Source organism: Symphalangus syndactylus, chromosome 2 (genome assembly GCF_028878055.3).
Source record: "Symphalangus syndactylus isolate Jambi chromosome 2, NHGRI_mSymSyn1-v2.1_pri, whole genome shotgun sequence".
Taxonomy (NCBI): Eukaryota; Metazoa; Chordata; class Mammalia; order Primates; family Hylobatidae; genus Symphalangus; species Symphalangus syndactylus.
This window is the reverse complement of record NC_072424.2, coordinates 79,836,668-79,851,181: the sequence shown is the minus strand read 5'-3', so window position 1 is coordinate 79,851,181 and position 14,514 is coordinate 79,836,668. Positions and strand designations below refer to the sequence as shown.

The 14,514-nt window shown below is 34.4% G+C and overlaps 1 protein-coding gene across 8 annotated transcripts in view; it reads right to left on the bottom strand.

Moving 5' to 3' along the window:
* GRIK2 (glutamate ionotropic receptor kainate type subunit 2) overlaps nucleotides 1-14,514 on the bottom strand; it is a 677,547-nt gene that overhangs the window by 88,106 nt on the left and 574,927 nt on the right. Inside the window, exon 15 of one of the 8 annotated variants that reach the window (XM_055259905.2) lies at nucleotides 8,500-14,508. The exons of the other annotated variants lie outside the window; for them this stretch is intronic. Coding sequence (XP_055115880.1) covers nucleotides 14,470-14,508 — 39 coding nt within the window. The 3' untranslated portion in view covers nucleotides 8,500-14,469. Of the gene's footprint in view, nucleotides 1-8,499; nucleotides 14,509-14,514 lie in introns of those variants that run through there. 8 annotated transcript variants of the gene reach the window in all.

Here is a 14,514-nt window from a genome sequence, read left to right as displayed (position 1 = left end):
TCATGTAGCTGTAGTATATGTAGAGCCCATAAGTTTTTTTGAAAGCCTGGCTTTGTTCTGTCTGTGAAATTATTTAATTTGCTTTTTTTCTTCAAAATAAATGGCAATGATGTTTATGCTATAAGCAATCTATTTTCCTACCTTGCTATAAGCAAACATATTTCCAAAATTTTCAAAAAAATACATATGGTGATTCTCAAATTTGTTTTCTAAAAGTAAAGACCAGGGTATGAATTTTAAGTATTGGAAGTCTAAGGTTTCCAAAAAGTCAACAAACCTAGTTTAAGGGATTAGAAATACATGGTTTCTGTACATTCCTAGGACAACCCTATTCAAACATAATGTATTTTCTTTGAGATTGATAAGAAATTGTAGATATTTCGGGTGAGAAAAGTTAAAATTTCTGTTTTGTACATACCTTGTATGAAATGTAAGAGGAATACCAAGTAAATCTGCCATTAAAAAATATTTTTATCATTGAGTTATATATTTTCTATCCCAGATAATAATATATGCCAATGGGTCATTTAACATTAGAAATTCAATAAAACATGAGGACATGTATTAGTCTGTTTATAAAATAGAGAAACACTCTAGGTTTGCAGTTACACTAAGAATTTTTGGTGGATGCCCTAAAAGATGACGACATTCACCAATGTGAATAAAAAAACGGTGATTAGAGACATTGCAGCAATACTCTCCTTGCATTACACACAGACCTGTCTACTCAAGATTGGTATGGCAGAATTAAGAGTAAATGCTTAAACTAACATGCAAAAACAACCCTCATTTTCTCTAACTAACTTCATTTTGCTCTGGAAATTTTTATTTCCAATGATAATGGGGCATGTGTAGGGAATTTGGGAGTAGGGATAGAAAACCAACCAAAGGCAAATTGCTGAGTAGACTTGTCATTTTATTATCTTCCAATTTAAAACTGTCAGGTTACTGTACATATTAAATCAATTGAAAGTTCAAGCTCCTTGATAACAAGGTGGCCATTTATTGTCCAAATGGTTAGTTTTGCTAAAATAAATACACTACTTCATTTATAGCAGGTGAAAATTAGGAAAAATGAATATATGGATTCCATCTTTTAGGTGTTTTTCCCCTCTGAGGGAACTTCCCTGTTCCTCCTTTTTCCAAATATAGAATCTGAGTATAGATAGAAGCAGATTTACCTTTGTGGAAATAAAGAGAAGGGCTTCTGGTTTGGCTCCCATGCTGTCTCTAAGTTCTTACATGCTACAATGAGATGCCATTCATCCTGTAAGGTAACCGGTACCTGAGGGTTTATGTAAGTGGTGCCACTTGGATCTTTTGAAGCATTTTGCTGTAGTCTACACTTATGTCTAATCCAGACACTTTTTGTCTCAGTTGTGGCACTGAAGAAATTCTGGATTCTCATACACACCAAAAAAAAGGGGGGTAGTAGCAGTTAATTCTGAGGAAACATGTTTTGTTGTTGTTGTTGTTGTTGTTGTTGTTTTTAAATTCAATTTTTCTCTTCTTATTCTTGGAAGCTTCACTATCCAGGACCAGAAAGGCTTTCTCCATTTTTGCCTTTTAAATTACACCCACGATTCACAGAAAACCGAAAGAGAAGCTACTCTTCAGCTTCTTGAATGGCTGCTCATTCAGTCTATTGCCCCAAATTAAAACTGAGCAACTTAACTACGATATATGCATGATAGAGTGACTGCACATACAAAAAGCACAGAGTTGTCACTTAACTCCATATAATTTTATTTTTACCAGAAAATTATATTTCTGAAGAGACCATTCAGGTAATGAAGTAATTAAAGAAAGACATGGGGGACAAACATAAAAATTACAGTATTTGCCTTCTAAAAGGAAAAGACTATACTCAAGTTATCTGCAACCACCAAAGCTAAGGATTAAAAAGACCACTCACCAATTATCTTTGCTGAAGTTTGATGACAAATTGATATAAGTTTGATGACAAATTGATATAAGTGGAAATTGTAAGGTTCTAGTATCATTGTATTCTTCATATTTGGCTTGAAATAGCGAATGTGAAAATATAGTGCCTGGCAGGGACTAATTATTCAAAAAGTGTTTATTTTTATATTTTCTATATTTTTCCTCCCATCTATCTAACCAGCTATGCATCCATCTAATTATTCTACCTTTGATTTTCTTTCTCATTTTGCCTAACCATGCACTTCTATGTTTCATTTGCTCAACTAAGAAAATCAAGGTCAGCCAAGAGAACTGTACTTTCTCATCTTCAACTCGAAATATACTTTTTTTTTTTTACCTCCACTTTCTTCTCCTTTGCCCATTTTATCTCAGAGGAAGAGAAAGCACTTTCTTTTCCATTTTTTCTTCCCTTAAAAACTTTTCTCTCATGCAAGGCCTTGTTCAAATAATAGGTGCTCTGTAATTCTGTCCCCATCTCCCTCCTTTCTTGATTTCCCATTTTGTAGTTAACCACCATTTTTTGAATTCCTAGGAAAAGTGCATCATCATTGTACTAACTTTCTTTTTTCTTAATACCACTGTATTACATAGCTGAAACCTTTACTAAATTGTGAAATCTTTGAATTAAAAGATAATTTATCTCTTTAACTTGACTATTAGTGTTTAGTAGACTTTGGATATTGAGGATGCTCGGTTGATCTTTGGGCTGGATGATGATGATGATACAATCAATGCACCGTATTACCTTTTAAATTGCCACATCCCTGTACCTCCAAGTGAAGGATCTCAGCTGGTTTTTCCCAGGCATCTAAAATGTAAACCTGCCTTATATCATGTATTTCATTTAGATCAATTCATAAACTAAGAAACATATCAGAATATTTTTGTTAAAATAGTATTATACAAAGAGAAAAATTTAAGTCCTTCATGCCCAAAAAAGATAAATATATTTATAAACTTGAAACAAAATAGAAGGAGTGAGTGGGATGATATTAACCTGCTTGGGTCTGATTCTGGGCAGGCATGGCTGGGAATTCAGCTAATGTGGTAAATGGAACACATGTGTTCCAGGCAAGGTGGCAAAATGGAACTTGGATCACTGTTTCACATAACAGATAAGGTGGAATTCTGTTGCCTGGGAATAAGTCTTATAAAAATCTCTCCAAAGAGGGATCCAAGAAAACAAAAAGATAGTTGACTGATCAGAAACTAATCCAAGTTGCCTGTTCTAAAAAAACAAAACAAAAAAAACAACAAAAAAAAAAAATGAAAAAATGGGAGGGTAATGGTTAATTTGTTACTTCAGTGCTTATATTTTCAAGAACCATAATTTTTATTATTTACTATATGCTCTGTTTATTTTGTTATAACTAACACAAATCTTTTAAATGACTCCACGTGGCATTATAACTGTTTCATAAAACCATGATTAAGCTGTATTAGAAACTTGAAAAGACCTTATTAGATATTTAGAAATCCAAATGAGGCATATTATACAATATTAATATTAATATTATACAAGTATACACATCATATCCTTAAAAAGTTCTGACCAAAGCAATGTGCATAGTTTGGTGGCACATAGTAATGAAACAGGAAATAATACTGACTTACTAATAGTTTAAAGATTGTTGGTTGTACAATCTATTATAAAGATAAGAGCAAAGGTTGTAAAAAGTCTTCAGTTAGCCATAATACTGCTCTTATATTCCTCCCCTGCGTTTCAAATTCCTCTGACACTAACAAAAAATACTTTATAAATCTAAGAAACTCCAGTTCTACTGATAGATCTCTAAAATATTACTTCCCTCAAAAAAGAGCTATCCCTCTTCTCTCAGACTCAAGAAAAGCAATTGGAAAAGTAAAATGGTAAAACATTCTTCCTTCATCCCACTGGAAAGAATCATTTGTACTTTTCAAATTATCTTTAAAGATTTCCAAAAGTATGTGCTCTTTGAAGAGCCTCAGAAGCGCTGTGTTTTGGGAGGGTATGGGATATAACCGGGAGTGGAAGAGCATTACGTAGAATGCAGGCCTCAGATCCTTATCCATTCATTTCCTTCTGTCTGACATGTTTCCTCACCCGCTCACCAGCATCCTTTCGAAAAAATGTTAAATGTCACTCCTTCAAAGAAGCCCCTCTGACAACTGAAACAAATCTAAGCCTCCAGTTACATACTTTCCTGCCAAATGCACTTCTCCACCACAGAAATCGCCACAGCTGTAATTGGTTCTCGCTTGTGAAATAACTGGCTCTGTCTCTTTCCCATACCGTACTCAGGGCTGCAGCAGGAGGACAGACTAAGCGCTCAATGCTGCACCTGATGCTGAGCAGGAACTCAATGAATATTTGATGAATGAATAAAGAGAAGGTAAAATATTTATGGGCTTAACATATAGAGAATGTCTAACTTAGATAAATTACACTTTTTCGTGTCCCTCTATCACTAAGGTGAAGGGGGAGTGCATGCTAGAAGAACTAGCTTCACCAATAGACTTTACCTACCAAGTTAGAGCTCTTGCACATTCCTCCCACAGCAATCCAAAGTGAACCCTGGACAACCTCACCTCCATCAAGAAGGATTAAGAGGGAGACATTTCTTCTTACCCACCTCTGCTTATACTCGAACACTCACAAGTTTTCCAGGGTGCCCTCTGGCATTCAGCAAATGTCCTTCCATGCTCAATCTCTTCTGTGAACATTCTACTCACCTTCCACCTTTAACAGATAAGTCCTGAAGATGGTGCTTCCTCCACCATCCTTTGCAGTGGTAGCTATTTGTTTCAATATCATGGGATATTGACTCTCTTTTTCTATCATTGCCCTTTTCACACCATTTTCCTCTGTTCATCTCTAAACTCTAACATGCTTTAAAATCTCATGTTATCAGGTCATAACCTGAGCATTGCCATTACTATAGACTGCAACTCTTCCATAATAGTTTCCTGTAGTCCACTCTCTGACTACTACTTCCTATTTTTCCAGCAATCTTTCAGTCCTAAAGCTTTCTTGCTTTCTGTTACCCTTTGTTTGCTATCATACTAACTGAATTTGGGAGCATAAAACTGACTTGTTCCTGTTTGTTTTTTACTATGCAAAAAACTGTTTATATGATAACTGGATATAGTAATTGGTTGACAATAAGATATGTTATCCAAAACTGACCACGGAAGATGAGGTATTGTGGCTCATGATTAGGATAACACATGGAGATAGGAATAAAATAGCAGTTGAGAAATATCCATTTGTCTGCCATTAAGTAGTATTAGAAACTGGGGCAGAGGGGAGATTTAAAGACAGCAGCTTATGCTGCAAAATAATTGTCATTTATTTATTGTTAGTAAATAAATACAGCTTTTCTATTGAATAGAAAACTGATCATTAGCAAATAATTCTAAATACTATATACATAGCTTTTATAAAAGCGAGCTGATTATTATTTATAACCCACTGACATTGTTTAATTCAACTACTTTTTCATAATATTTCTATGGTTGTAGATATATCAGCAATTCTACCAGAAAAAAATACAGGGAAGTTGGCTTTTATATTCTAACTTCTTTCTGTCAGAAACTGCCAGATTGCTTCAAATCTATGACACAAGATATTAAAGATACAATGATTACAAAGTGAGTAATGTTCAAGGAGAAAAAAGTAAGATGAATAGTACCAAACAGCTGCCAGTCAGAATTAAATGATATGATGAGGTTACTGCCTGACAGTCAAGAAAAGGACAACTCAATAGCAATTATATTACTATATTTAGTCATTTCATAACAAATGCCATTTTTAAAGTTCCAGATCATCCATGGCAGAGATGTGGATATACTATTCTTAAAACTCTTTATAATTAGATATAGAAATGTATAATTAAGTGCGCATAGCAACTGTCAGTTCCCTGATGAAGAGACCACTCCCCTGCCTTTAATCTTGAAACACCTGTGATATACAGAATTTTAACCCATCAACTTTGATCTATAACACACTGACATCCAAACCATACTCTGCATTAAGATCAGAAGCCACCTGGAAGCTAGGCTTATGGACTTAGTCTCTGACAATAGAAATATGTGGGGCTCAGAAAAAAACCTCCCATCAGGCAGGAATGTAACCATCATGATTTTAAGATTTTTACATCCAGATTATAATTTCAGTCACTTTTTTCTTCTACAAGTAAGCATATGGGTTGCTGCATCTAACTCACAAGAATAACTTTGTTCAGTCCATTTCAAGTATGTTTCTCATATAGTCCACCTCCAGGAAAGTTTCTCGAGGAGCTTTATTTAGTAGGTGTCATTTTCTAAATAGAGTATTTCTAGGAAAGAAAGCAAAACAAACCAAATAAAATAAGTGCCGCGAGAAAAGGCTTAAAGGACTGTGTGGAAGAGGTGGGATGCCTGAGAGGATGAAACATGCAGGTTCTAGAAATCTTCCACTAAAATCTCCCTTCCAGAAAATCCTCCGTGGAAGCAGAGTTGGCCGACAGCCTCCAGCACCTTGGGGTCCACAATGGCTTTTACTCCAAAGCCACACATCCTATGCTCTGCTCACAGCCAATGACTAAATATGGTGAGGTCTATAAGTCTGGGGCATGCCTGCCTGATGTGGGATTTTTCCAGGGAGAAACATTTGCCTGGGGACTCCACATTGGTCTGGCTGAGGATTTTGCAGGATGCCCATGTAGTCATGAGTTTCCTACCAAATATCCCTTCCTTATCTCCTTTCACACATGTCAGGGCTGAATTGCTGTCTGAAGGCATTCTTTGCTTACTTCTGCTTCCTCCCCTTCTTCTTTATCCCTCATAGATAGTTCCCAATAAATCTTGGCACTTCTAATTCCATCTTGGCATCCGGTTCACAGAAGACTCAAACACATAACATGCCATAACATAACATAACATAACATAACCACTAATAAATAGGTATACACTATATTCTATTTATTTCCTATTATACCCTCTCTTGTAAAAAAAAAAAAAATCCCTCTCCTATTTAGTTCACACCATATGGCTTTATAAATTACTTTGTCACTTCATTACTGTCACTGCCTACTTGCCTGGCTACTTCCTCACTCATTTAAGTCATTGGTACGTGTGGCATCATGTTTCCACTCCAATTTTTTATTTGATACCATGACAATTACATGTACAAATGGACAGCTAGTTAAAGGCTTAACTTCTTTGTCTTCTGCAAAGTTTTCCTCCACTATCCACTATTCCACTATTCCCCTACTCTTCAGTAAGTCATTCTACCGCACAACTACAAATTCTGTCCTCTTACTTATCTATTTGGTTTATCCTACTACAGTTGTTGGTTTTTTTTTTCCAAACAATGAAATTTCTGTCCACCAGACCTTTTTCTCTTTCCTATGGCTCCTCTATTTTCTAATGTCACTTACCTCTATTCTAAATCCATATACCACAGACCATTTTTTTTCTTTTAAGAGACAGGGTGTCTCTTTGTCACCTCGGTTGGAGTGCTGTGGTGGCATGATCATAGCTCACTGCAGCCTCAAACTCCTGGGCTCAAGCAATCATCCTGCCTCAGCCTCCCAAATAGCTGGGAATGCAAGTGTGTTACCATGCCTGGCTAATATTTTTATAGAGACATGATTTCTCCGTTTTGCCCAGCTGGTCTCGAACTCCTGGGTTCAAGTGATCTTCTCTCCTCAGCCCCACAAATTGCTGGGTTTATAGGCATGAGCCACCACACCCAGATGCACAGAACACTTTTAAACTGCCCTTTTTTTTCCAGTAGGCTAAATTCCTGGGCTTTGTTATCCTGCTGTCACACTCATCTAAACAATCTAGAAAAAAATATAGCCATTTATTCCATGAGTATATTTAAGCTACTCAATTCCACTGAGAAAAATATATTACATAACAGAAGATAAATTTCTTCAGTGGTCTCCAGTTTCCACTGAATGTTCAAAATTGCCCTATAATTTTACTGTTACCCAATGAGTTCATCTCCAATTTCTCACTGTAGATCTTTAAACACTTTCCATTTTCCTGAAATGTCGGATGTTGCTACCTTTCCCTTCACTTTGACCTCTTTTTCCTCCTCTCCTTCCAATATAATGACAGACCCCTCTACCCCTACCCTCCATCCAAAACTAAATGATTTTGTCTTTGTATATCGTCCTCTTCAGTTTTCTCAGGGATGTTATGTTATCAATTATTCCCTGTCTTTATAGTTTTTAAATCTCTTCTCTCCTTGCTCTTTCATAATTTAACCCCAAAGAAAAATAGATTAAATAGATGACATTTGAATGGATGGATGGATGGATGGATGGACAGACAGACCGACCGACTGACCGACAGACAGACAGAGATAGATAGATAGATAGATAGATAGATAGATACATACGTACATACATAAAATATCTGTTTACAAATAAATGGCCTAAAAACTACCTGACTCCACCTGCCCACCTTGACCTTCATTTTTGGCACTCTCAGTCTTTTTCCACTCTTAGGCCTTTTCCACTTTTTCCACTCTTATTTTCACACATGCTGTTTCTATTTCCTCAACTCCAGTTTTTTCTCACTTACCTCAAATTGGGCTTCTGCAATGAATTCCACGTCAGAAAGTCCAACGGATTTCTCTTTATCCTTGTCTTGCTTGACATCTCAGCAGGACGTAACATTGTTGATCACAACACATTTCTTACAACAAGCCCTTTTCTTGGTTTCCCTGATATCACACTCCACATTACCTGTGTATTTGGCTGCTCTCCCAATCTCCTTTTTTGGGTTATTTTCCTATGAAATCTTGGTGAATTAAGTGCCACAGGTCACTGACTAAACACCTGTCTCTTCACCCTACACTTCCTCAGGTGATTTCATCTATTCCCAAGATTTACATTTCTTGAGTTAACAACACCAAACCTAACCTCTCTGTGCCCATATTCTTATATTCTTACTAGATATCTCTGTGTAGAGGGCTCACAGGCATTTCAAAGTTAACAGACCCCAAACTGAAACTACGATTTTTCTCTACTATTTTTCTTTTTGTGGCTCTATAACTCACTCTGTGGAACCAAAAAATCGTCCTTGTCTCCTTCCTTTTTTTGTGCTTCCTATATAAAAGAAAGAAACAAAATAATCAGCACTATTCTTTTCATGTTTGAGTATTTCTATATAAGATTTTGTTTCTTCTGGATCCAACCTTACCCTATAATTTACCCTTAATTTTTACCTAACTCTATTTTTGTTTCAAGTCTCAGTTAAATTCAATTCGAGTTTTAAATAAAACCTATCTTGAGCTTCCCAGTTTGATCGATTAACTGTTTTACATATGCCCTCTTATATATTGCTGTGATGGTTAGTTTTATGTATCAGTCTGGCTAGGTTATTACCCAGCTGTTTAATCAAACACAAATCTAGGTGATGCTTGAAGCTATTTTGTATGTGTGGCTAACATCTACAATCAATTGACTTTAAGTAAAGGAGATTGTCCTCGATGATGTGGATGAGCTTCATCCAATCAGTTGAAAGGCATTGAGAGCAAAATCTAAGATTTCTCAGAAAAGAAATTCTTCCTCAATACTGTAGCATTCCTCTGCCAGAGTTGCCAGCCTGCTGGCTTGCTTACAGATTGAGACTTTCCAAAGTCCCTATAATTGTGTGAGCCAATTCTTTAAATTAAATTTCGTTATGTGTGTGTATGTTCCGTTTTTCTGTAGAACTTTAACTAATGCAGTTTCTACAGCACCCGCCACTTTTTTAGCTAGCATTCAACATATGCCTAATAGCATCTTAACATTTGTCTTCTCTGTGATATCATAACCTCAAGGAAGGCAGGATGTGTATCTGCTATTGAAAAATTTCCATAGAATCTTGCACACTTTCTGGCAGACATAGTACGTACTCAAAAATTATTTTAAAATAAAGTGTAAAAGATTTTGCATGTCTTTTTTTTGTTTTGATACTTTATAATACTCATTGGTATTATTTACATTTTATAAAATGCATTTTTATGCACAATTATTTATAAAAAGACAAGTTGGCTAAATTTTCCTGGACACAACTAGTTAAATTTGTATAGTAGAGACGCTATTATTAAAAATGACTTTCAGAATTTGGAAGTAGTATAATTTAATAAAGCATATGTTGATTGCCAATTTAAAGGGACCAATTGTATGAGTCATATAAATTAGTATATCCAAATGTATATTTCTTCTCGATATATTACTATGTATTAGTAGGGCTAAACTGTATTGGGAAGGTTGAGCACTTGTAAGACCTCTCCAGGGCCTTTGATATGTTATTGTGCATTGTGATTCACTGCAATCAGATGTGCCATACAATGCATCATTTCTCGCACCTATTTGATCACAATAATGCTTTTAGTTCATACTGTATCTGAAGGTAATAGGGTTCCAAAGAATGAACTTTGAGTAACACTGATGATTGGATGATTTATTTATAATGCTATTTAGGGCAATTTCCCCCCAATACTTGACAATATTATCACATTCCTGATCCTTTAAAATTATCATTTAATATAAATAACCTTATAATTGGTAGTATGTTTAAAACAAGATCTAAAAGTAAACATCTTGAGGTTCATAAAGATTTCAAAATATCATAGTGATTCCAAATTTCTGAGGAAAAGACAGCAAAAAACTTTCTCCTGAAAGGTTATGGTAGTGAAAATCTTTCTACGTCTTGCATTATAAGTTTTAACGTGTCTTTTATTGTAGAAGATCTTTATGTTCTTGCATTTTTGGACATTACTGAGATTGAATGTTTATTATGCATACTTACAACTATAGTCATAAATGTATGTAAAAGTGGTGTCATTTATTAAGGAGTTATCGCTTTGAAATTTTAGTGTTTAGAAACATTACTTCAAGTGCTTGCTAAAAATAGTGAATTCTAGATCCAACTCTAGAGGTTTTGATACAGTAAATCAGAAAAAAATGGCTCAGATTGTACATTTTTAAAAAGTCTTTCAGATGATTTTTCAGCCACTGAAGTTTTTATGCCCTATTATGTCTGAGAGACAGGTCATATTTCTATTAGTAACACTGGCTCACTAGTTTCATGATTAAACTCTGGGCAGAGAGTTAGTCCCTACTAGACATAGAAAAGTGTATTAAATTTTGGAGCCCAGAGAGCCAAAGTGATCAGAAGCAAAAAGAACAAATCTTGAGGCAACACACTACCTGGCTTCAAACTAAACTATAAGGCTACAATAATCAAAACACCACGGTACTGGTACAAAAATAGACACATAGATCAATGGAACAGAATAGAGAACCCGTAAATAAAACCACACACCTAAAACCATCTGATCTTCAACAAAGCTGACAATAACAAGCCATGGGAAAGAGACTCTCTATTCAAGAAATGGTGCAGGGATAACTGGCTAGCCATGTGCAGAAGAATAAAACCGTACTCCTACCTTTCACCATATATAAAAATCAACCCAAGATTAATTAAAGATTTAAATATAAGACCTTCGACTACAAACCTAGGAAATACTCTTCTTGACATTGACCTTGGCAAATAATTTTTGGCCAAGTCCCCAAAAGCAATTGCAATAAAAGTAAGACCAAATTAAAGAAACTATCAACACAGTAAACAGACAACCCACAGAATAGAAGAAAACGTTCACAAACTGCATCCAACAAAGGTCTAAAATCCAGAATCCATAAGGAACTAAAATAAATCAACAAGCAATAAACAAATGATTCCATTAAAAAGTGGGCAAACGACACGAACCCATACTTCTCAAAAGAAGACATACACGCAGACAATGAACATGAAAAAATGTTCATCACCACTAGTCATCAGAGAAATGTAAATCAAAACCACAATAAGATACCATCTCACACCCGTCAGAATGGTGATTATTAAACAGACAAAAAACAACGATGCTGGTGAGTCTCGGGATAAATATGAATGCTTATACACTGTTTGTGAGAATGTAAATTATTAATATTTCAGCCACTGTGGAAAGCCATTTGGAGATTACTCAAAAAACTTAAAAACAGAGCTCCTTTCAACCCAGCAATCCCATTATTGGGTATATGTCCAAAAGAAAATAAATCATTCTACCAAAAAGAAACATTCATTCATACATTTATCACAGTGCTATTCACAATAGCAAAGACATAGAATCAACACAGTAACACTCAATCAACAGTGGAATGGATAAAGAAAATATGGTACATATACACCATCAACGGTGGAATGGTTTGTTGGCTTGTTGTTTGTTTACCTGTTTGCGTAGATCTCAAATCAATTGGGAAAGTGTTTCCTGCCCACTGGGAAGGAAAACACCTGATATCTGGACCAGAAAGTTTTTGGGTTTTCGTGTTCACTTTTGACCCATGACTGACGTGATGGGACTGCAGGCATAAGTTGTCTTTGTGACTATGCAACTGTGTTTGAAATTGAGAAAGATCTTCACTTCCATCTCCAGAGGATAAAAGTACATTAAATTGTAGCATCTCTTAAGCTAAAGAATCACTGTTCTAATTTGTTTATTTTTAAAAAGTGCTTATGTAAATTAAATATTCTCAAATACATAGAATTTTTTAAAAGAATTTCTAATACATGAATTGTGATAACCTCTAAAAAAAATCACCAAAGGCATTTTCTATAAAATATCAAATCACAACTGGCTTAATAATGATTTAAAGAAGAAAAACAGTTATATGACTTTATATAAAGTAACAATGTTAAGTAATATACAAGGGGGCAATTTAATTTTTATAAGATTTAGGTTTGATTCCTCATGAAAAGTCTATTTAATCTGAATTCCTGAAAGTTTGTATACTAGGTTACTAATAAAATAAAAATGTACTCCTATAAAAATGTTTAATATTATAAAAATGTATTTTAAATAAGTTGAATCATAATTCTCTCAATCTTTTTATTTCAACAATAATTTTGTTTTATAGTTTGTCAACCTGAACAAAATTTTCAAGATCTTTAGGTAACTTAAAACTTAGCCTAATATTACATTGAGTTACTTATCATGGAATACATAAGTAATATTGCGATAAAATACTATAAATTATTGATTACCAAGCGTAAAATTAAGTTTATTTTTATTGTCTACAAGAGATGAATACATATAACAAGTATTGGAGAGTATAAAAGAGGAAACTATATTTGCCTTGGATTATAAGACTTAGCTAAAAACCAACCATTAAATTGTTAATATTTTCTCAGTTTGCTCAGTTTCGATGGATTGATTCATAAGATATCCTATCATAATTGCAGGACACAGCTCAGAGCAAGTGAGGAGGGGATGGGCCTGTCAAATATTAGTCCCTCTTCCTTTATCCTTTGAATCACTTATGCATTGACAATTTCTTGAGCACCTATCACAGGCCATTGATTGCATTATGTGCTCAGAGGAAACAGATGACTAGAACATTCAGGTCCTCAACACATCTTGTTATAAAAGTTAAGATCTAAACAAATAATTAGAATAAAGTGGATTTAGCAATGTGCTTGTTTTCTTACAGGAACTCCAGCCTTGTCAAACTCTATGAATTCTGTTACTCTCAAGATCTACTTGGGCATCGCTACTTTCATAATATATTTTTAAAATTTCTCCTTTACTTCTGCCCTAGAGAAATCAATCACTTCTTAGGACACACCTAAAACTTTTGTGCCTTTTATATTGAACTTATGCTACAATGAAATTATCTTTTGACATATTTGCATTACCTAAATTGTTTTCTTCCTTAGCTAAACAATTTGTTAAAATACAAAGTACACTGTTTCACAGGGGAGAATAATTAACTTTAATTTGGAAATGCCATGTAAAATATACATTCTGATAATGGCAAAATGACAGTAGACAAAGAATACATTTTTCCGATGAGGAGAAAATTTACAGATTAATTTATTTGTATGAAGAATTTGGCACATAAAGTTATACACAAGGTACATGCAGTCACTAAATATTTATTGGTTATATACTATACTTGTTTCTATGCTATCTAATGTGGGTTACAAAGAAATCCAAACCACATAAACATCATAAATATTCTAAAAAGAAAAATAGATTATAAACTACCTTTAGGGAAACATATCAGTTATTATTGAAAAGTGTTTTATACAAACAAGGATTATTTTATCAAATATATTTTTCTCCAATTAGTTATTATACTCCCTTTCTCCTTCCTTCCTTCCTTCCTCCTACCTCCTAGTTTGAGATTTACTCAAATGAGGTAAAATTAACCAATTCCACAGACTTCAAATTTATGACTGATGCTTTGTTATGAACAAGTAATGGCAAACATACTGTGAAATCAAAAGTATAAAATGTCAATACATTATTATGTCATTCAAAAATAATTGTGTATGATAACATGCAAGGAGAATATGTTTTCACTGAGATATATTCTCACATAAATTATTACAAAAATAAACATTACTTTTTTTTATTAAGACTCATGTGAAACACTTTACAGAGGTATTATTCAACTCAAGGAACAAACTGAAAAATGAGAGAAAGCAATGACAAATAAAGCTGAAGATAGACTCTCTGACTTGTTATAGAAATGGCATGGTGAGAGTGACAGATTTGGATATCTGAAA